At 45.4% G+C, this 23,924-nt stretch overlaps 2 protein-coding genes across 6 annotated transcripts in view; one reads left to right on the top strand and one right to left on the bottom strand.

Annotated features, from left to right (window-relative positions):
* The window catches only part of LOC142765677 (uncharacterized), a 114,424-nt gene that overhangs the window by 50,878 nt on the left and 39,622 nt on the right, over window positions 1–23,924 (top strand). For 2 of the 5 annotated variants that reach the window (XR_012884359.1, XM_075867100.1), the window contains 5 exons: window positions 66–133; window positions 4,338–4,435; window positions 6,049–6,261; window positions 7,115–7,191; window positions 10,333–10,678. Coding sequence is in view for 3 of the 5 variants with exons in the window: in XM_075867100.1 (XP_075723215.1) it covers window positions 66–133; window positions 4,338–4,435; window positions 6,049–6,261; window positions 7,115–7,191; window positions 10,333–10,435 (559 nt within the window). In the remaining 2 variants the exon portion in view is untranslated. Of the gene's footprint in view, window positions 1–65; window positions 134–4,337; window positions 4,436–6,048; window positions 6,262–7,114; window positions 7,192–10,332; window positions 10,679–23,924 lie in introns of those variants that run through there. The other 3 variants (XM_075867101.1, XM_075867099.1, XR_012884360.1) reach the window with 2 other exon arrangements.
* On the bottom strand, window positions 16,092–22,699 carry LOC119168286 (zinc finger protein hunchback). The gene is made up of 2 exons (XM_037419690.2): window positions 21,696–22,699; window positions 16,092–19,983 (listed from the first exon to the last, which is right to left on the bottom strand). The coding sequence occupies exons 1-2, from the start codon at window positions 22,654–22,656 to the stop codon at window positions 19,169–19,171; spliced, it is 1,776 nt and encodes a 591-aa protein (XP_037275587.2). The 5' UTR covers window positions 22,657–22,699; the 3' UTR covers window positions 16,092–19,168.

Genomic DNA, 23,924 nt, shown 5'->3' with positions numbered 1-23,924 from the left:
AGAATTATACTGCTAACTGTCCTAGAGTCAAGCTGCGACCAAACATCCCAAAACCACTTTTGCAGGATGTTTCACGTTCCACGTGCTGGGCCACGGCTCGTTGGCTGCTTCTTCCGGGTCATCATGGAGAACAGTGAGTTGGTATTGTGATATCAACCTCTAAGAAAGGAACAGGGGAGGGTTCAATGTCAATCGGTCCCAAACTACCACCTATGTTACCATTAGTCCGGCCTGAAACTTTTATGCTAATTCTTGGTGCCACGTGAACGCACTGTCACATATGCAAATGGAGGGCAAGCTATTTATGTTTACTCCATTCTCTTCTATTCCACTTCAGCAGTACTACTATGTAATTGCTCGAACCATTCCCAAATTGGAGCTTGGGAGGTTTCTTCTGCATGCAGATGCGTACAGTGGAAGCTTCCGTTCACAATTTCATACCTGTTTATGCGAGCATATGAGCATTCGTCTGATTAGCTTCTTCTGTGTCGGATGGAGGGGCGTAGTTTTCGTCTTTGTCACTTTCTCCAAAGCCCCAGGAATTGGTCCCACCATGTGCAGCTATACCGACCCGAAATATCTTTACCACTGTTTCTTTTTCTTATTTCTTAGTGTATATGGTGTGGCCACTTATAGAGAATGTGATGAGAGAACTGTCATAAGCACTCGCGCTACTATACAAAAGAAGGGACTGCAGATATTTCAAAACGAGAACACGTACAGGTTAAAACGCCTTGGCAGGTACCTCCCAGCAGGGCATTAGACGAGCCACTCTATGATGACAGGCGATTTCTGACAGCGACCCACAAACGGGTAAAGGGATACTAAAATGGAAGTTTTTATTTGTGTCTTTGGGTGAAATGAAAGACCATGCCCTCAAGAGCCTAGAAAATTTACTGGTAAGCATCGGTGTATTCTAAAAAAGTACACTCAAACCTCTTTATAACAAAGTTGTATCTTTCACGTAAATAGTTTGTTATATCTGAAAATTCATTACAGAAGTATATTTTGTAATGAACTCATTTTTGTAATGAATTCATTCATTTTGTAATGAATGATTTCTCGCACACTGGTGCGAGAAATCATTTGAATAGACAATGTAGCCTGATGTCATGCTGTTGTTGATGTCAGTAGGGTGAACCATGCGAAATGGACTTTATATGTAAAAAATTTCAGCATTTACTAAGTGCGGTGATGGCGTAGTGGTTAGAGCATCTGCTTAGCATGCAAAAGATCCGTGGTTCAAATCCCGATGCCACGCAGCTCCCAACCGGATAAAAAAAAAATATCCGCTTGGTCATGGAACTGCAGTAAGAGGCTTGGGGTGCGGCCTCACCAGTAACCACCACCGGTAACGCACTCCCTCACCAGAAAAGGATTGGCCGCCCTGGTGCAGTATCTGACCAGTATACCTCCCACATGCATACGTCAGTTAACCCACGACCCTCAGTCCCCAGCAGCTGCGAAGCAACTGACTACGGTGGCGGTCAGATCTGCAACGCAGCTGAGGGTGCTAAGAATCTCTAGATCCGGACAGGCCGCCATTGGAACCTGAACTTGGCAACGCTTAACGCTAGAACCTCATCTAGTGAGAAAAGTCTCGCTGTACTATTCGAGGAGCTAGAGGGTGTTAAATGGGATATACTAATAGGGCTCAGTAAGGTTAGGAAAACAGATTAGGCCTATACGGTGCTACAGAAGGGGCACGTATTTTGCTATCGAGGCTTGGTTGACAGGAGAGAACTGGAAATGGGGCTCCTGATTCATAGAAACATAGCTGGCAACATCGAGAAATTCTATAGCATTAATGAAAGGGTGGTACAGATACAAGATTAAGTAAAGATACAAGTAAAGAGATATAAGATGAAGGTGGTACAGGCTTACGCACCTACATCCAGCCATGATGACGCTTCAGTTGAAAGCCTCTATGAAGACGTGGAATCGGCAATGAGTAAGGTAAAAATGCAGTATACTATACTGATGGGAAACTTTAATGCAAAGGTAGGAAAGAAGCAGGCTGAAGACCAGGCAGTAGGAGACAATGGCATCGGTACTAGAAACGCCAGAGGAGAGCTACTAGTAGAATTTGCGGAACGGAATAATTTACGGATTTTGAATACCTTCTACCGAAACAAGAAAACTGCAAGTGGACATGGAGGAGCCCTAATGGCGAAAGGAAGAACGAAATAGACTTTATAATGAGTGCACACCCAGGCATCGTGCAGAATGTGCAAGTGCTTGGCAGGGTATGATGCAGTGACCATAGAATGGTACGGTCTCGAATTCGCCTAGACTTGAAAAACAGAGGAAGCGTCAAAAGAGGGATAGGCAAAAATCGGGACAAAGAAGGCAAAATAACTACCAATATGGATAGGATAGTTAAAATAGTGGAGGAGTTTTACAGAGATCTGTACAGTAGCTGGGACAACCACGACCTTAATACTTTAAGAACTAGCAGTAATCCAGATGACACCCCACCAGTAATGGTAGAAGAGGTCAGAAAAGCTTTGGGGAGCATGCAAAGAGGCAAAGCTGCTGGTAACATAAGATCTGCTGAAAGATGGAGGACAGATTGTGTTAGAAAAACTGGCCACCCTGTTTACGAGGTGTCTTCTGACGGGAAGAGTACCAGAGTTTTGGAAGAATGCTAACATCATCCTAATACATACGAAAGAAGATGACAAGGACTTGAAGAATTACAGGCCGATCAGCTTACTCTCTGTAGTATATAAGCTATATATATAGGTAGTAGCTAAAGGAGTTAAGAAAACATTAGAATTCAATCAACCAAAGGAACAAGCAGGATTTCGAACAGGCTACTCAACAATTGACCACATTCATAGTATCAATCAGGTAATAGAGAAATGCTCAGAGTATAACCAACCACTATACATAGCCTTCATAGATTACGAGAAGGCGTTTGATTCAGTAGAAATATCAGCCGTCATGCAGACACTGCAGAATCAGGGCGTAGATGAAGTATATATAAACGTTCTGGAAGAAATCTACAGGGGATCAACTGCTACCATAGTGCTTCAAAAAGAAAGCAACAGAATACCAATCAAGAAGGGTGTAAGGCAGGGGGACACAATCTCCCCAATGCTATTTACCGCGTGCTTACAGGAGGTTTTCAGAAGCCTAGAATGGGAACAGTTAGGGATAAGAGTTAATGGAGAATACCTTAGTAACTTGCGCTTCGCCGATGACATTGCATTGCTGAGTAACTCAGGGGACGAATTGCAACTCATGATTACGGAGTTAGACAAGCAGAGCAGAAAGGTGGGTCTTAAAATTAATCTGCAGAAAACGAAAGTAATGTACAACAACCTCGGAAAGGAGCAGCGCTTCGAGATAGGTAATAGTGCACTTGAAGTTGTAAAAGACTATGTCTACTTAGGGCAGGTAATAACCACAGAGCCTAACCACGAGATTGAAGTAACTAGAAGAATCAGAATAGAGTGGAGCACATTTGGCGAGCGCTCTCAAATTATGACAGGGAGATTGCCACTATCCCTCAAGAGGAAGGTATATAACAGCTGTATCTTGCCAGTACTTAGCTACGGAGCAGAAACCTGGAGACTTACAAAGAGGGTTCAGCTTAAATTGAGGACGACGCAGCGAGCAATGGAAAGAAAAATGGTAGGTGTAACCTTAAGAGACAAGAAGGGAGCAGAGTGGATTAGGGGACAAACGGGGGTTAAGGATATCATAGTTGAAATCAATAAGAGGAAATGGACATGGGCCGGGCATGTGGCACGTTGATAGGATAACCGCTGGTCATTAAGGGTAACTATTTTGATTCCTAGAGAAGGCAAGTGGGTTAGGAGGAGACAGAAGGTTTGGTTGGCAGATGGGATTAAGAAGTTTGCGGGTATAAATTGGCAGCAGCAAGCACAGGACCGAGCTAACTGGCGGAACATGGCAGAGGCCTTTGTCCTGCAGTGGACGTAGTCAGGCTGATAATGATGAAACTTTACACTTGCACTGGGGTGCCTCTATGCAAGATATTTGTATGACAGAGTAAATTTGCCATCAATAGTTTGTGTCTCTTTAATATTGTAGTAGTGATTTGTTTCATTGAGTAATTGCACTATGTTGGTGCCTTGACACAAAAGCATTGTCTTTTCTTCATGTTGCAAAAAAATGATTTCATATACATACTGATTTGACTGATATACATACGTACTGAGATACATACTGACAATGCAGTTTGTAAGCCGTGTAAAAGCTTACAAACTCCAATAACTGCTTTACACACTACGGCTGTCTGACAGTTAATCCTTAAAGAAGTCTACTGCAATTTTTTTTATTAATTTTTTGCTGCCTACTTGCTGCAGCTGGCCTGTACAAACCGGAGGGCCTGTGGTGGACAGAAGCGACACGGGCTGCTTTCCAGGACGACATGGCATGTCTAGAAGAAAAGCACAACCAAATGGTGAGGATGACGGCCGAATTGCACTCATCGTGCATTAATACGCAGGACAGTCACTACATCACAGATAAAGATAATTGATAATTGTGTTCCACTCGGGCATGCGCACGCGTTGCTACATAATGTGCCTTCTTTGGATAGGAACCCCACACATCAATCAATCAATCAATCAATCAATCAATCAATCAATCAATCAATCAATCAATCCTTTGAACGGAGTACTCATGTCTTCATTTGACACACTGTCTGCTTTTTCGTACATCTCAGTTATCCATTTAACAAACTTGTAGATTGCAAAGGAGTGCTCAGAGCTCATGTTTTATTCGTGAAGCAGTGATATGCATGTTATCACCTGTTGACTGCGTTCTAAACAGGCAGCCATGGCACAATGAATGAAAATTAAAGCTGCACTTATTTTGAGAGTTTTCAACACATGCTGACTCTTGGCTTTCCATACAACGCACAATTTGTGAGCTTACAGGAAAATGGCTCTCCCTGGTGTATATCGAGCCTATTGCTGTGAACAAAGTGGCATAGCTAAAGTGTATATTTGACATTGTAGAAACTGGTGCAGTTCATAAAAACATTTTCGTTTTAGAGAGCAGATCTTAAGTACCTTTTCATGGATTTTGTGTCAGCTTGTGCGAATAGTAAATTTTAGGTTCGAAGCAAATACTGATTTGGTGAAATAATTTGGAATCAAATTCAAATAGTATATATTACATATTTAAAAAAAAATTTGCGTGTTTGTCATCACCCAACTAACCTGCACAATATTTTTAAAAAATTTTAACAAGGCCCATGCTAATGTTATTTTTTTTCGGCTCAAAGAAAGTGAAAGCTGGACTTGACTTTTTGTAGAATGCTAGTGATAACCTATAAAGTCCGCTACTTTTTAAAATGTACTGTACCTATATCATATAAGCAGGCATAACAAGCTTTTGAACTTCAATAATGATGAATCGATCTGAGGTTAATGTGTCCATTTAGCCTTAAAGTGGGGCTTCGCAGCTGTGCGTATTTTGCTGGACGGCTAGCTGTATTTATGGTAGACAACTTGTTCATCGAAGTGAAGCCACCTGTACAGGGGAGTTTACATGCAGACTCATATGCACCTATTCATTCATTTGAATACTTGTAAATTTTCAATAATTTAAATTCGCATCAGAGTAAATTCAAGTTTTGTGTAGAGGAATGAGACGAGACGGTGGTGGATGAGGCTATGTCGTGGTCGCAACCTTTTATTGGGACGTGGGCGAAGAGGAAGACCAAAGCAGTTGCGGCTGACGCATTCAGCGGGGCCCAGAGTCAGAGTGTTCTGACCACCACGTGGCTCGTGCCTCATGAGACACGCGGTTTTTATCTTCTTGCAGCTGGTAAAAGTGCTTTGTCTGCTGCCACTGTTGAATGAGCTGCTTAATTAAGTGTATGATCAGTGCTGCCTGCACTAGAAGCAAGAAGCACTGACCGCCAAAACAAGCTAAGCACCTTCGCTAGGAGGAACCCAGTTCGCATACTTTGTTATGAAATGGCCGAACAGCTACGCCGTGATCTCTCCCATTGTGGGGTGTTGCAATTTTAGGTAAAATCTTTCACCCTCCGGGCCACGCGTGCAGATTTTGCAAGACGGGGGGATCAATCTGCACGATGTCAACAAGCGCCTCAACCTGCAAGGCCTGAGCGACGTTGAGGACAATGTGGCCGTGCGCATCTCGGTGAAGGTATTCAACGACCGCCTGTTCACGAATCGGTATCTCAACCGCGACTACAGGCTTCCTGGAGTAGAGCACCTATCCTCGCAGCAGCTTTTTTTTATCTATCTCGCCCGGGTGAGTGAACGACATGCTTCTCTTTGGGTTGTGGCTGTTGGATGCTTCTCTTTTGGGTTGTGGTTGTCGAACAGTACCTCGTCCAGTAGCTCAATGAATGCATACACGTGTATTCTGTATGTTCAGTTTATGTCACGAAACTTGGTACATCATTTTATTCATCATCATACACACCTGTAGTAGTGAGCTACGCATTTCACCAGATGAACCTCTATAGTATCCATTACAAAGCCTATCTCTGATTTCTTGATTTTTTTTCACACCTACTTAGGTGAACTTCAGCAGGCACCGTACCATCAGTTCTAAACTTTTTCTCTCAAATGCACTGACTTCATTCAATCAGACCTCACTTTCCATGCATGATTCACCTCTCCCACACAGATGTTAGCATGAGTGATGGAGTCAAACTTCATTGCAACAAAGTAGTATTAGATCGTTTTGACAAAGGCAATATCAGTTTAAATTGAGGCTCTTCTCAGGAAACCTTGTTTCAGAGCATACCTGAAAAAGTGGTGTTCACATTTCGACATAGGAAGCGTTCAAGTTTTGACCTTTGTTGCATGATTACGCCTACTTCGCATCTGTTCTGCTCTAACGTGCCATTTCAGCAAAGGCTCCCTGAACGCTGCCATAATCTTATCTGGGCTCTTCTAAGTATACATGAACTTTCGAAAACGCACTGCTGAGGCAGTGACGTTAGCCTTCGTACTCCCAAGCAACAGTTCAGAAAAGAGGTGCTCCTTGTCATCGCTTAAAAGGTCCATATGCGGTGCCGAGTCTGTTGTACAGCTGTGTTAGTGAAAATTTCTCACTTCACCTAATGGCTTACCCACTGCTGTGTCTCTCTATCTAGAGTCACTGTGAGATTTTCACAATTGAGAAGAAGCTCGAAGACATCCGCTGCTCCTACAAGAACAAAGGAAAATACAGGTGAGCTATGTCTGGTGCTTTGAAAAACAACGCAAAGCCTATTATGGCGATATACGTAGTACTGGAGTTAAGCTGTTTCCATCAAGTAAGGTGTCACTACTGGGTAATGTATATGTGGAATTCATACCGTCATCAGTGGCACACGTACGACCACTTGCAATCACATCATGGAAATATCTTATTTTTTGTTTGCTGCTACATTGGTTCTGGTATAGTATGATGTCTGCCGCCTAATAAATCTCGCTTTTATACAGAACTAGCCATTCAACACATACCTGTATTAACTGCGATCTAAAATTATTATGCTGTTCATGTAAGCAGAGAAAGCCAGAACAAACAAAGTCATTGGAGAAGCAAATTATTGCTCTCTATAAAAAATTGAAATTAAACACTTACACCTTCATTTGAAGCACTTAAGATGACACATGTGAGTCCCCTTGCTTATGTCATGAAAGTCCCACTGTAAAAAAGCTGCAATCGGTCGCACACAGAGCGTGTAGCTTTATGTAATATTTGAAAGTAATAACAGTGCATACAAAATAATGAAACTGGACCAGAGAAAGGCAAAGGGCGCTATATATTCATCTGGATTTATTTTGATGACGAAGTGCATATCTATGCAATGGAGAGGAAACAAGGCAAGAACAGGCATGCACATCACTGCTACATCATCCGACATGCTTAAACAGTCATCTTTGCCTCTATTCTGTCTCATTTCCTCAACCTGTATGTGCTGTTGATAGGGTCTCTTAACACGTTACGAAAATATGGTAGGCAAATACGGTAAGGCAGTACGGTAGTGCTCATCCTTTCCAGCGACAGTACGTCTTCCGGACGACAGTTTCCTCGCTAACAGGCTGACGAACCACAACAAGGCGTGACAACCCCACAGTAATCTTTGAAAAAGCTCTTGTGTTGTCCGGAAGCCTTCGCCGTTAAAAGGTCAACGACGGGGAAAAGAGGAGTGGTACGACAATACTGTGCTGTATATGTGTAGCAAATTTCTGTAACTTGCTCAAAGACTAATACTTCCCAAAGGATGCGTACACACTTGCCAATGTTTCAATTCTTTCTTCAAGGGGAAGCTGAAGCACTTTTCTAAAAGAATGACTTAGGATCGTGTAAGGACAGTTTGATTCCTGCTGACTGAGAAAAGTAATGGGAGAGTTTTCAAAAGTGAATGTCAATAGCACTTTTTTGGTGAAAAAACTGTGGCTGTGGCTGCCGGGCTTCTTGAGACGCCAAGCGAACACGGTGACGTCGTTCTCGGTATGCCGCGTCATCTATAACAGCAGCACTGCTGAAGTGTGGCCTCTTCGATTAGTTCCGGCAATGGCATGTGATGGGTTAGTCACAGAGGCTATGGTTGCAGATAAAGAACATTTGCTTCAGGCCAGAGGAAACGAAGATGACGTATGTTTCCATGCCCACACTTTTAGCGCGCTCGCGGGGGCGGAGCAAAACAAGCTTTTATTTCGCCTGTTCTAAAGCTCCTGCGGCTACAACCGTGAAAACAATTATGACATCATCAACAATAATGTCGGTTCTTCCTAAACATGAAGTTAGATTGAATTATAAAATACCTTGAGATTCTTTTTAAAGAGTAGGAGAGTTAAGTGACCAAAGAATGAAAATCTAGTTGAAGACGGCAGAATATTGGCTGGCATGTGCTTGTAGAGGATGCAGTTGACCCATGCAAGGCAGGGGCATTTCGGTATTGCTGAGAGAAAGAGCTGCCAGCTACGGGAGCACAGAAGTGTGCTAGCCCCTTGAAACTGATCAACAAGAACGTGTACGAAGACCTTCTTGTGATCCATGAGGGTGTGGAAGGGGCAGGTATTCTACCTGGCTCGAAATGTTAACATACCCAAATACTGACTATCATTCTAGACACACAGTGTTATGATGGAATGAACCTTAATTGCATGAATAAGCTTCAAACTTTGGTCACAACAATGACATATTTTGTGTACAGTGTACACCGATTGAAATATGGCATCAACACATTACAACACTAGTATGTGCAATTGTGAGATTGATGACTACGCCACATCGCTGCAAATGTGGCAGCTAAAGTTAAGGTAGACTCTGATTTAAAAAATATTCGTCGTCTAAATTAAGCTGATATGGCACTAACGGTGTACTGTGGAAATGAGGTGTGAGCATTGCTTAGCCCTGCAATGTTGTGTTATGTGTAAGCACTGTACGTATGTCCCTTAACACAAAGCTGCTTTGGCCCCAACTCTGCACTTCGATTTCACCATCTGATTTGCTGCCTTTTAAAGACTGGAAAAGCTACGCCTTTTCTGAAATGGGGTTTTGCAGTGTACTGGACATAAAAGATAGGGATGAGCAAACAGTACAATTTTTTTCAAAGTAGATTCAAACTGAACAGTTTTTTGGTCGATTAACTTGAAATTGAATAGTTAAAATAGTATAAATCACATTGAGAAAAATGAGCATTGCTAACTTGATTGAACTAACTTGCACATTATTTTTTAGAACTGCAACTAGGCATCTGCAAACGTCGCTTCCTAATTGAAAGTATAGTAGAAGCAGCCTTGTATACTAGTAGCGAACGTCGCTTCCTAATTGAAAGTATAGTAGAAGCAGCCTTGTATACTAGTAGCAATAGTACAGCAGTCGGGTGTAGGTCACAAGAAGTAAAATATGTTTTACAATTTACAATACTTATTGTATATAAGTCAGAGTGACACACCTTCAGACTCAAGGTCATCGGTCAAGGTGCAGGTAACATGTACATTTGATTTTGAAGTGTGATCTAGTGAATATGTGGATTTCTTTGATAGGTGTTTTCACGGCATAGCAGACTAATGCTGCAGTGTAGCCATTTATTCAGGGCGAGTCATGTGCACTCGGAAGTCGTTCATTTTGAATACTTCAAACTTTTAAGTAGGTTATGTTCGTGTCGAAACGAATTAGGTTATCGTAATGTTTTTCGAGCGTTTTAAGTGCCTGAAAATTCGTCCATGTCATGCATAACCATGCATCACCCTGCATAAATGGTGGCAATGCGAATCGTGGTGGGTGTAATTTTAACTGAGCGACTGGAAGACCTCGTATTGAGGTAGCATATAGCACGTGCTCTTGCCTGAGTTGCTGCTTATCCTTGCTTTCCAGAACTAACCTGCCCCTGAGCAACAATCATGAGTTCGCCGATGCATTTCAATGTCCGCACGGGACAGAGATGAACCCTACGACACAGTGCTCAGTCTGGCGTTGATGGGTTGTGTACGTTATATATGTTTTCTTTTTTCAATTACGTTCAGCTGGGCCTAATAAAATATACATCTTGTCTGCTGTGCAGGTGAAATACTCGCATAGGAATTCGTGTTTACTAACGGTAAAACCCAAGTACATTAACTTCGAGGTTTGTGAGAGTTCTGTACATTAGTAATTGTATACACCATCCCCATCTGAAATTGGACTGTTTCACACATGTACAAAGCACGATTTTAGTCATGTTGTATACTACTGTTGCTTTTTTTTATTTTTTAGTCACAAGGACACTTTTATGCAAGACAGCGAAGTGATTGTGTGTGTATGTGATATATATATATATGTATATATATATATGAGATTTAACAGACAATAATGCCAAGGAAAGTATAGGGGAAGACATTAGATAGAATTGTAATGTAAATATGAAGTAAAGTGGGTGAAAAGATAACTTGCCGTGGGCAGGATGACCTCGTATCACGGCAAGTTATCTTTTCACCCACTTTACTTCATATTTACATTACAATTCGGTCTAATGTCTTCCCCTATACTGTCCTTGGCATTATTGTCTGTTAGATCTCATTAATATTGTGTAAAACACAAAAAAGGTGCCCTTATGTATACACTTCTTTCCTTATATATATATATATATATATATATATATATATATATATATATATATATATATATATATAAATGTCCAGGTGACATTGCTCTTGCACAATATACATTTATTGCACAACACAGCACACATGTTTTGTGCAATAAATTTTAACCCAAGAATCGGTGCTGTCTGTGAGCGCTTATATGTTTTGTTTCATTATCTGCACTGCACGTACAAGTAATTGGGAGATGTATGTGAAGCTTACTCGAAAAGTCCTCACGTCCAAGTCACTATCTTGAGATCAGGAGAAGTGAGCATTCCACAATCCTATCTGTTGAAGGCAAATGAGTTGCTTTACTAAGTATTAATCCACGCCACTCCTTATGGAACAGGGATGTTGGACTGGGAGGCCATTTATATGTTCTTGAAACAGAAGGATGTTCAGTTCAGCGAGTTTGTAGTAATGGTGGCAACATACAGTGCAGACTTAACATCAACGTCGAAAAGAGGATGTCTTTGCAAAAAGTGAGCACTGTATGTTTCTAGTAATCTTGAAGCAGCGTAGTGAACTTGTTTTTCTACAGCAAACAGCTGCAGGTAATATGCTTCACATAATATGCTTCAACTTGTTAAAGCAACTTATTAAAGCAGATAATATGCTTCAACTTATTAAAGCAAATTTTATACAAAGTGTTAATGAAATATTTGCTGCGAGAGGCTAGAGCTATTCATAGGTCCTGGTAGGACTTTACCCATTTTTGCTGCATGCCTTCCACTGTAAACTTATTGTTTCTGTACATTAATTGTTCAGGTGTGCCAGCTTAATGAAGCAGCACCACTTTATGTGCTTAAAGTCGAACCTAACGATATCAAACGCGGGTTAAAGGGATTTATTATGTGTATCGAACTATTTTTTAACCTATCAAAACTTTATAGGGACACTTAAAAATCAAAACGATTAAGAAACAAATAGATAATTCAACAAATAGTAAAGTACAACTTCACAATCGCAAAAGCATCACTCCTACTGCGTAACGATGATTGGTAATACCGTAAGAATCAAAATGCGCGAAAAAAAAAAGTGGGCGGAGACGCCATTTTGAGATTCCCGCACCAAACACCATGACGTGAGATTTCTAAGGCGTCAACCTTAGGCCTTGCGTTGCTTCTAATCGATAAAAAGTAAGTGCATCATCATTCGTGGGTGCCATAGACCTAGTGTACGAAGTTTCAGAAAATTTATCGAGCCAATGTGGTGAAAATACGAATGATACATTTTGAAAATTTTTCACGTCACGTGCAAAGATTTTGGCGCGAAACTTAAAAATTCAACGTTGATTTACCCAGTAATTATGAATTGATAACTTTGAAACATATGGCATTAAAGTTCTCAGAATGCAGTTTGTCAATCTAAACCAAATCATTGTTTTTCTATAGTGTTCCTTTAACGTCGGTGGATAGAAAAACCAACGAACAAAAGTAGCCGGAACACTTCATACGCCAAACATCGGGCAGCTCTGCACGCCGAAAGAAGTTGGCTTTCCCTAAAAATAGGTTGACTTTTTCTAACGGAAGGAGACCTTTAGGAAAGTATTGGGTGAGCGAGCGGCGTGATTAGGCACGACGTGTGGAGTCGATCGTCGCACCCCACACTTGTTCAATCATACGAGATGCGCAACTCCCCATACGCCCCATGTATCAAAAATATGAAGAGGGAAACGCCTTTTCGTTAGCTAATATGGTAGAAAGCTCATTCTCGACCTGCGGGTCGAGGATGAGCTTTCGGTCGAGGATGAGGATGAGGTCGAGGATGAGCTTGCGGTCGAGGATGAGCAAGGCCGAATGGGTTTTGAGGAACGTGCCACTCGTGCACGCAGTAACTTCTTCCTAAATAGTTGCATCAAAATCCGGACACAAAACAGCCAAATGAACTCGATCGCATATAGCGTATGTATAGAATAGGAAAATCTTTGGAGCAGTGGGAGGTGCTCCTCGCTAGCTCGGACCCGGAGGTGCAACTAGCACTCCTGGACCACGTCCGGCTGGCGGCGCAAGCCAGTGGAGTCTTAGACATGGGCCCCCACCCATCTAGCTCCTAAACCCCTTCTTTTTTTCGACCCAATAAAGTTGTTTCTCTTTCTCTCTCTCCGTTGGCCGAAACCACGGGGGTCTGCTGATTGTCACCCCATCTGTTGAATAGAAAACTAACTAATAAAAGATTGCGGTGATGACAGCAGTGCGTGCGGAGTTGGGCAGCTTGTGAGGAGCGCACGCAGGAACGTGGCCGCCCGAATCGATGCGCGCACCGCGGGTTGCTAATAATCCTGGCTGCCGTGGAAGAAATCAATGCCATCTTGATGTTGAATTCCAATGGCAGATCGCATGCGCTGGGCCGGATTGCGAATGGAGCGCGCAGATCCGAGCGGGATTGCTCTCGACGAATCGGCGACTGGAATGCGCGCGTCTCGACGGGAGCTCTTGGTGAACGGAAATCTAGCAAGGGAGCACGAGAGGGTGCGAGGGAGTGTGAAGCGTTTTCCGGACAACTATCGGTGATTAAATGAAAGGCCAACGCGCAGAATACGTCACTTGCCGTAAAATCCGTCGATTTCGGAGGAGCAAGAATTCTTGCTCCACGGAGCAATCTGTGACCTGCGGTTGCTCTTGATCTGCCATTGGAACACACAGTTCACGCTCCCAATCTGCCATTGGAATGTGTTGATTGCTCTGCTCAGAGCAGAAAAATGTGATCTGGATCTGCCATTGGAATTCAATATTGGACTGGTCGTTTCGGAGCGCTCTCCTGAGTGAAAGCGAGAGAGAGAAAGGCGGAGGAAAAAGAAAAGACACAATCTCTCTTTTACAGGAGAGCGCTCCAAAACGACTAGAAACGACCAGTCCGCAGATGAAGGAATGGACCAGTCAAATATGGCATTAGTGTATTGTATAGCAATATTGAAGCTTTCGCAGAATCGGACACGGGACATGGGTAGACATGTCCTCTGAACACATTTCGCAACTTGCATGATTGAAGAACTGTGATCGCATGCCTGTATTTCCGTCATGCGGGATCACCGTTCGCTTCTCCGCGATTTTCGGCTCCCTTTGTTAAGAGACACCAGACTAAAAAAATTATTGTGAACTGATATAGTATACTTTAAAAACTCGTGTCGTTAGTTTAGCCACTACAGGTTCAGCGATGGAAGAGATATCACTGTCAAAGCTCTCGGTTTCCCGCCGCTATATCCGATTGTGACGTCATAGATTTTCGTATGTCGGCCGCATCTGCTCAGCGAAATTTTCTAAGACTTGGCGTGTTAAGCCTCTGGTTCTCTCGGCAGACAATGCAGTTCATTTTTGCCGGTTTAGTGGGTCCTAATAGATGCCGTCGAAAATCTACGATGTCACGGCAGCTGGTGTGGAAACTTTAAAGTTGCCTCGCCAATCGCATTGTCTTTTTGTCACTTACCAGCGCCTAATCGCAGAAAGCACAGCGTTTTTGGTATCGTGAATGTGTTTGTGCATGAGTTTATGAACTGTAGGACTTTTCATGTCGATAACGCTGGTCCAAATCGGCTGGACAAGCTCTCTTAAAGGGTCACTTAAGGCAAATATAGTTGATTGCTGAAACAGCGGTCCAGAAACCTCGTAGTGCTACTTAAGTGCTGAGTAAATGCTTATTTTTAAATAAAATCATGTTTAAGTTGCCCGCATGGCATTAGCGCACTGGAAGTTGCAGTAGCCTTGCCCAACGTTGCTCACTTTTACTGCGCGGGCGTCGACATATGCAAAGTGCTGTAGGAATGTAGGGTTACTGGACGATGGCATTGAAATCTTGTGATGTTTCGTGCTACAACCACAGTCATAGGCATCTTTGTATTTGCCTAGTGTTCTTGAAGAAAAAAAAAAGAATGATTAAAGAAGTCACAGCTTTGCCGCGAAAGCGAAGCAATGAACGTCATAGCAACAAATTGGAAGGTCACGCACAGAATGGCAAGCAGATCGAGATGTGCCCAGCGTTTCTCACGCACAAATGACGCACGAAACGTACCCACAGGTACAGATCAGCGCGAATAAGTGTCTCAGTTGTTACTTCGCTGTGTCTGAAAAGCACGTCCTTTTCACAAATAGAGACTGTGCAACGCAGGGTCCCTTGTGCGCCCGGTAACTACAATAGAATCGTTCTAATGAAAGCCCAACGCCCGCCAAGACGTACGATCCTCCCCACTGCGCGATAAGGGCGCGCGAATGAGCGTCGCCCCCCCCCCCCCCCCCCTCCTCTCCGCGGCGCAGAGTACGCGTGAGAGATGAGGAAGCGCGCCGCCACGTCGTGACGATGCAGCAACGCGCGTTCATTGCGCCATCTTGCAGTTAATGCTGAAAACCAATAGTTCCCCCCGAGATGCCCGACAGCGGCGGTAAGTGGTAGATATAGATAGCTTGCCGTTTGAACGTTGAAGGCGGCGGTCCTCCGTGGTGAACGCCTCGCACTTACTTTTTAGATGTCCCAAGTTCAATTCCGCATGCCGTAGTTTTTCATAATTTTGTTTCTTGCGTTTACATATATTTAGATACGTATGCATATACGGTTAGTGACGGCGACGCCGATGTCGATGCTGACACCGGCGGCTAAATCCAGCTGAGAGTGTCCATATAATTTCTATCGCAATAAAAGATAATTTGCCCGTATTTGCGTAGCTGCAAGAAATTCACACCATAAGTAAAATGCACTGTGTTTCTGCAATAAAAGGTTTGTGCTTGCCTGGATTTCTTTCAATAATGACCAGAGGCACAGCCAGGCATGCACTTATTTTAAGTGAGGATAGGAGGGAGCTTCCTTCCATATAGACGGAGCTCCCATATGGCCTAGGCCCGACATTTCTTTGTGCATATATGTAGACATGCAAAATATTTTCGTGGTGTTTGAATTCATCTTACCACACCCTGGCTTCGCCACTGCCTATGGCTACGTGTCATGTAACTTTTTTGATGGAGAGTTTGGGAAGAACCAACCGCATGCAGCTGCGGCATTCCGATGCAATTGAGAACACACAGATTCCAGGACACATGATGACATCTTTATACCTTTCAAAACACTACAATGTGAAATATGGCGCGTACATGGACAAAGTTATATTACATTTGTATGACTGTATTCTCTGCTCATGTCAAACGTGGGTTTTGATTCTTTATTTTGACTCGCTGCGGCTGGCATCGGGGCGGTACCGTCTTGAGCTGGGCGTGAAGACACGAGCCGTGGGAATCACATGTTACCCTGACTAGTTATTGATCGCCGGCGGCCTGTGCAGAGGGCCTGTTCGTGAACAGGTCAATGCGTAGGCTCGTTCATATGCAGATAGTCCCGTAAACGCCTTACGTGACGGCCTCGATATCGCTCAGCCAGCGGTTCATATTTAGGGCATATTCGCACTCAAGCCGCACGGCCACCCCGCACATGGCAGAAAGTCAACGAGAGACAAGGCGAATGGCACCTGTCTCTCATTGGCTGCTGACGGCTCAATTCGTTGACGGACGGAAGGCCAGTAGAAGCAGACACAAGAGGAAGGTCAAAGAGACATGGCAGATGGCTTTCCGCCCGCCTCTTGGCTGATCGATGTGACCTTCCACACGCCTATTATCGGATGCTCAGTGTGAGAAGCCAATGAGAGATGGGTGGAAGGTCATCTGCCCTGTCTCTCATTGGCTTTCCGTCTGTGTCTCTAGTCGTGAGCAGCTAATGAGAGTCAGGTGTACGGCCAACTTAAGTAACACAATCAGACAGGTGCAAGGGCAGCGTGAGCAGCCAATGCGATACGGGCGGAAGGTCAGCGAGAGACAAGTGAAAGACAAAAGTGAGCAGCTATAGAGACATGCGGAATGTCATCCGCACTACGCGGTGCGGTCGTGTGGCTTGAGTGCGAAGTGGCCCTTGGAGTAGAGTGTTGGCGCTCTTTGTCATCTTCCTATCTTGCGGGTGGTCACCGAACTATATAATAGGCTAACAAACTATATAATATTGTATATAATATGGCACTGGGGAAAACAATAGATAGGGACCTGAGGGTATAAATACGGGCGTGAACCTGTGCGGCTCACCCCCTTTTTTTTTTTGCGTAGATCTTCAATTTTTTCTACCTGAGTTGCGAAGCTATAGGCGCGATACGAGCTTGAGTGCTCGACCTTCTACGCCTATGATACTGTTAAGGAGACATGAACGATGAAGTAAAATAAGAATGATCGGGAGAGAATGGCTACCCCATAACAATATCAATAAACATTTCTCTCTCTCTCACCACACTCAAAGACAAAAAAAGTGTGTTACTCTTTTCGGCTAATCCTGACTTGCTACGTACATTACTACCTTCAATGAGCCACGTCAACTCTTTTTTGAAGCCATGGCTGTCATAAGAGAGTACATAATGATTTCCTAAGGGAGTTGACTTGTCTCTTCAAAGAGAGTCGTATATGTGGCAAGTGAGGACTCGCAGAGAGGAGTAAAAGGACTCTTTTGTTTTCTTAGAGTGCACGTTTACACGCACATCAAGCATGCTTTCTTGCAAGCGTACACTGTAAGCGCGCTCATTACAGACTGCAGTTCGTAACGAGAACGTTGCGCGCCGACTATATTAGCCCCGAGAAGTTGGAGTGGCGCCGCCTGGTGGGAGGCTCGCATGACGTCACGGCATGGGACTCTTCGAATCTTGCTATGGCGCGCACGTACATGACATGCGCTCGCTTCGAACGCCGTTGAGCTGCCAGCGTTCACTTTTTGCTTGTCTCACTCTTAAAATAAATGACGGTAGCAGCATCGATGATGTTCATGGTAAAACAATGAAAAAAACTTTTTTTTTTTTCTGTAGAATTACCAACGGGGCCTGCTCTCCAGCGTACACGCTTTGACGAGGTTTCTTACGGTGCCGCGCTGCTTACTTCGAAGATGGGTTCGATTCTCGGCTACGGAATGCATGTGCAGCAGGTTAAAAAAATGCGAGGTGACTACAGTTACTCTGCAGCGTGCCTCGCAATCATGTCGCGCTTCTGAAACGTATACGACAGCGTACTTGCACTTCGGGTTGCGTTGTTCACGGTATCTGCATCGGGGTAACAGCAGGCAGTGTTTTTTTTTCCCTGTGGGCGCGTGCCTAAGTTTGTATCCAGTTTAGCAAAATATCTCGAATGCACTCGCTCGAGAATATCGCCGCAGCTGTTGCATTTTCTTGTGTGTAGTTGCTCATATTTTATCATGTTATTTAGCTTCATGTTTTGGAGAATAATTTCTGCGCTATGTTTCACTAGGAAAACAATTTGAGGTTAGTTGCAGAAACTGTTACTGATTTCAGACAGTGTCTACGTGCAACATCATAGTGACTGTGCTGTCACGCTTGTAAGTACCAGTTTCGATAGCCACCAGCAGCGTCTGCATGTACATGAAATGCTGTTGGTGCTCCCCGTCACTTTCCGATCGAGGCAACAGCTGTTCGCGTCAATCAGGGTATGCGACTACGTAATCCTGATGACTGTTGACAAGCAATTTGTAAATCACACCGTTACTTCTTTTTCTCACTATTAAAAGTGATTGTGTATGAAAGACAGATCCCATCTAAAGTATTCAGCATCCCAAAGCGGTATTCTGTCTAATGAGATACATTATTTGCAGAGGCAGACATAACTTGCATGCTAAATCGCAATGCTGTGAGTAAACTGAGAACGTCCTAATTTCATTTGTAATACTTCAACACAAACGTTTACTCGCGTAGTCTATGCCAAGTTGTAATGAAGTCAGACCCATTTACCGCGAATATTTTCTTAGCATTGATTTCGTCGAGTATGTGCATGGTGAAAATTAATGTCTCGCTGTCCTGCACTTTCGTTTTCATAGTGAATCCCTACTTTCTGCTGCTCAGTTAACTTTTAACAGAAATCAGTACTTATACTTTGTACCTCTAGTACTCGAAATCGAGAAGGAATGACCACCGTGTTGCTGAAGAGCGGGTACATGGCGGGCTCGGAAAGAAGCCGGAGTAGGCGTGTTCGTGCCGTGACGTCACTTCACCGCGACTGCAGCGACGCCAGTGTTCGTTGTCGGGGCTCGGGTGTTTTGTGCGACCTAAGCGCGTGTGGAAGGAATGGATCTCAAAGATGCGCAGCGCGCGCAATGTGCAAGAAGAAGGCTAGCTTGTCCTCGCTCCGCTGTCCGCACATGTTGCACGTGAAAGGATCGTGGTAGCCATGGTAGCCCATGTGAACAGTGTACATGACGCAGTGCTCGAACGCGATGTCGCAGTAGGCGCATCGGAATGAATCCTTCTGAGGCTTGTTGTTCGCCAAGTCGGCTGTTTGGTCGGAGGAGACCTCTCGCCTCGGAGACGTCGCCAACGCCGAGGGCGATGGCGCCTGGACCGGACTCGCCGACGATGGGGGCTCTGTCTGAAACTTGTTGATTTCCGGAGGAGAGGCGTCGTCTTGTAGCCGCATGCACAGTTTGTCGATCTTGGTGGCCCTGCCCTTGCGCCGACTTCGTGGCGTTTCCGCAAGCGTTCGGCTCAGGTCCAGTGGAGAGCCCTTCCGTTCGTCCCTGAGTGGAGTCTCGTGGCTAGACGTAGACGAGACGACCGCCGGTCGCTCTGGTTGGGCGTCCGGCTGAGGTTGCTGCTGGTGTGGTGCAATCGTCGTTGTAGGAGGCGGTGGGGGTGGTGGGGGAGGTGGCATGGGTGGTGCGATGCCTGGTAGGCTCCTGATGCCGTACAGCCGGCACAGGTCTTGACTCTCGGCGTGTCCCAGCACGTGTCGGCTGAGCTGCTGTTCGTCGGCCGTGGTGAAGTCGCACACACTGCACTTCCACGGCACGGTGCCTGGAGCTGCCAGTGCCGCGGCGCGAAGCAGCTGCTGTTGCTGTTGCTGCGCGCACGCCATGGCCGGGATGAGGCTCACCAGCGACTGTCCCTGCACTGGAGAAATTCGAAGCGCTAGTCGGTCAAGACACTTTACGACAGTCGCTCAAGCTATAGTATTAATTGTATTATACTTCTGGCGGGTGCGACTCAAATTTAAATTCACGGTAAGTCTCGGATGGGCATGCGCACGAAGAGAGGGCGGGGGGCGCCTTGTAATCATATAAAACAGAATTCGACAGCTTGCGGTCACCGGGCCGCATGTGGGCCGCGTAGCAGTACTATGCGGCCCCCGGCACGGAGTCAAAACCCCTGCTCGCTTGCCTTTGTCATTTCTTATAGGGGCGCTGTAACAATTTCTGAGCATGGAGCTTTTCAATTTGAATACATTACATTGTTCCTTTTTGTGCCACTGGTTCTCGCTTTGTCTTCTCTTTTTGTGTTACGTCTAATAACATGCATACTTATCCTTTGATTGATTGATATGTGGGGTTTAATGTCCCAAAACCACTATATGATTATGAGAGACGCCGTAGTGGAGGGCTCCGGAAATTTAGACCACCTGGGGTTCTTTAACGTGCACCCAAATCTGAGCACACGGGCCTACAACATTTCCGCCTCCATCGGAAATGCAGCCGCCGCAGCCGGGATTTGAACCCGCGACCTGCGGGTCAGCAGCCGAGTACCTTAGCCACTAGACCACCGCGGCGGGGCTATGCATACTTATCCTGCACATGTATTATTTTATTTCTGTATTGGTTACCCCTGCTCATACTTATACCCATCCTGCATATGTATTACATTTGTTGTATGTTTCGCACCCCTTATCTGATACCCCCTCTAGGCGGTCTTTAAGGTATTAAAGTGAAGTGGTTAGAAAATGCTTCCGATCGGTAGTAGAGGCTCCCGAAAACACGCGAGCCAAATCTTGTGTCTTAGGATTATCCACAATAAATTATCAAAGTCAGTTACAAATTGCTTTCTCTTTTCTTGACAATGATGACGGAAGACCCTGAAAAATCACTCGTAGAAGGCCATCTGTCAGTCATTAGCTAATTTGAACGTGGCCCGCTCGGTCGTTACAAGGATCGCCGCGAGAGACCGTTACTTGTCAACTTGTGCGAGCGCGATCACACTAGAAAAGCCGCGTATTCGAAGAAAAAAAAAAGGGGGAGGGGGAGTGCTCAAGGTACCGAGGCGCGCGTGACGTATTTTTTGTTGCCCATGCCACCCCCTCTCCCACCCTTGCTTAGCTACCAGCTCTTTCGCCTGGACGAGAGAAGAGAGAATGCTATTGCAGCGTCGGACAAATCTTTGTAACCCCGCTCGTACTAGACGAATTCTTAAAATTCTTGCGGCATCGAATTCGTCAGGCAGTGAGCTGTTTTAGGGAATCTATTCAATGGTTACTTGAAAAAGTGTTTTATTACCCCTCTAATAAAGGCCGATCGAGTACTTATGACATGAAATGTGATGTTCGCTTGGGGCCTATGCTCGATTGCAGCTTTGTAACTTGCGTGCTGAAATAAACATTACTGCTAACCCAGTTTTACAATTTAGTGTGAATTCACCCAATTTTACACGCTTTGGCTGCAAAACTCTGCCCCTTTTCCCGCTTCAACTTTCCGTGCGCCCCCCCCCCCCCCCGCTTTCTCCGTAAGCCCTCCGCCACAAAAAGTTGTCGACGCCTTATCTGTGTCACTACGGAAAACGAAGTCTAAGCTCTTGACCTGGGCGTAGCTTTGTTGACGTTACCCGTACAAGCTCACCGTTCAGGTCCGGTGCCGGCGCAGCGGTCTCCTGCAGTGGTGGCGGCTGAGGTGGCGGCGGCACGGTTACCGGCGGGTATCCCCGTGGTCCCCGACGCGGACCCCGTCTGGTTCCGTACACGTCCATCATGGGATACAAGTCGGGGCTGCCGTCCGAGTTAAGCACGCCTGCAGGCCGGTGGACGTACTTTCGCAGGTGCAGCTTCAGGCTGTGGCAATACTTGGTGGCGTAATTGCAGTCGGCGCACCGGTACTGGTACACGTTGGAGTGAGACTTGAGGTGGCTGTTGAGCATGCTTTTGTTGACGCAGCTGTAGTTGCACTTGGGACACTTGAACGGCTTCGAGCCGAAGTGGTTGCGCAAGTGGTACTCCAGGTGGTGCTTGTACTCTGTCACGAACGGGCACTTTGGGCAGCTGAGCAGCTTCTCGGTGCGGATGTGTAGCTTGCTGTGCTCCCAGAAGTCCGTCTTGCTGGCGGCCACGTGACCGCACTGGCGGCACCGGAACGTGCGGTCCTTGCAGTCGTCGGCACCCGGCAGTATCTGCCACTGGTCGTCCGAGTGGAAGTCCTTGACGTGCCTCTTGAGTCTGCCCTCGGTGCGCGATCGGTAGTCGCACATGGGACACTTGTGGTCCAGATGGGTCGCCATGTGGCCGCTGTACTCGGCCTTGGAGCGACCCTGGAAGGCGCACATGTGACATCGGTACGGGCTCGGCGCGTCGCCGGCTCCCGCGTCGTCGGACGTCGGCTGGCCGTGCCCGGTCGGGCTTCCCTCAACGCTTCCCTCGAGGGCCGACCCGAGGGCTCCGGTCTTCTGGAGCGCGCTCTGCAGCTGCGCCAGCGGGTTGAGAGCCGAGTCGCTGTCGCTGTCCTCGCCGCACGAGGCGTCCGAGCGGTCTCGGCCGCCTTCTTCGGCCACGACGCAGCGCGGGTCGTCGGCCATGTCGGTCTCACGCATCGGACCTGCATGCAAAAAGCGCCAAAAGATTTGAGTTGTGATATATATATATATATATATATATATATATATATATATATATATATATATATATATATATATATATATATATATATATATATATATATATATATATATATATAAAATTGGCAGATCCCACGTACCTGGGAATCGATGTTATGCGAAGCATGCGGAGGGAAGGTGACCGTGTTGCAATTTTTTTTATTGAGCGACACGTCATGAAATGACGCTAAATATATGCAGAAATGTTGCACGCACAGACATATTTTGAAGAGTTGCAGATGTTTATATTTGCAGTTGTTTGCACTTGCGCAACGATGCCAACTGGAACATGCGTATTGGCAACGCTAGAAGCTGATATGAAGCGCTGATGCTCGCGAGGATGCTGGCCCTGGAGACTGCTACCTAAATCAACCTCAGCGCATGGCAACTAACCACAATTGACGTTAACCCGTCGTGACAGCTGTATCAAAGGAGTACATATGTAATATTCACAAAATTGGGTAGGCAGCACTGCAACCACTATGGACGTTTGATCAAGATTAGCTTCTATTTGAAAAGTTGTTCCGACACCTGGCATAGCTCTGTGGTAAAACGATTCATTGCCACGCAGAATGCTTGGGTTCGATTCCAGCTGGGACCCTGACATTTATTCTTTGCATTCGTCAGGTCGACGCTACCTATGTCGGGTATGTCTAGAAGCTCGCGCGCTAAAATTGCCCATGTGTGTTCTCGTCGTTTCTGGGTGGATACTAAGTGCCAATCACCTGTGGCACTTACCTGCACACCAGCGGCACATACCCGCCTGTGGTTATGTGCCACTGTCTGGCGAGAAGTGTTTGACGACGTACGCGACGGGATTGTGACATTATTCTTCCCTTGATCAGCGCACCATATTCGTCAAACCATTTTACCCTCCCATGCTAATTTTGGCTCACACCAAGTTAAGGGGGTGACCACGAGAGCACCCAAACGTCAAATTCTAGATAGATAGATACGGTCAAGTTCGCCGAGAAATGCTTCGCATTTAGAAAGCTTCAGGGCCCATCGGCTAGTGGTTGCGGGCACTAAAACAGTGATAGGTAGTAGTGCATGTTCGATATAAAAATGTTCGCCGATGTGCGAGATATATAATGTGGACAACCAAGCGATGATGATGAGAACGTATTATGCGTAGCTCCGCTTGTAGCACCGAAGAAGAGCAAACGGAGAAAGAAAAGGAACAACTTTTACGTGTTATTCCAGTA

The sequence above is a fragment of the Rhipicephalus microplus genome, chromosome 6, assembly GCF_043290135.1.
Source record: "Rhipicephalus microplus isolate Deutch F79 chromosome 6, USDA_Rmic, whole genome shotgun sequence".
In the NCBI taxonomy this organism is placed as follows: domain Eukaryota; kingdom Metazoa; phylum Arthropoda; class Arachnida; order Ixodida; family Ixodidae; genus Rhipicephalus; species Rhipicephalus microplus.
Note: the sequence above shows the minus strand (reverse complement) of the source record. Positions and strands in the feature narration are given on the sequence as shown.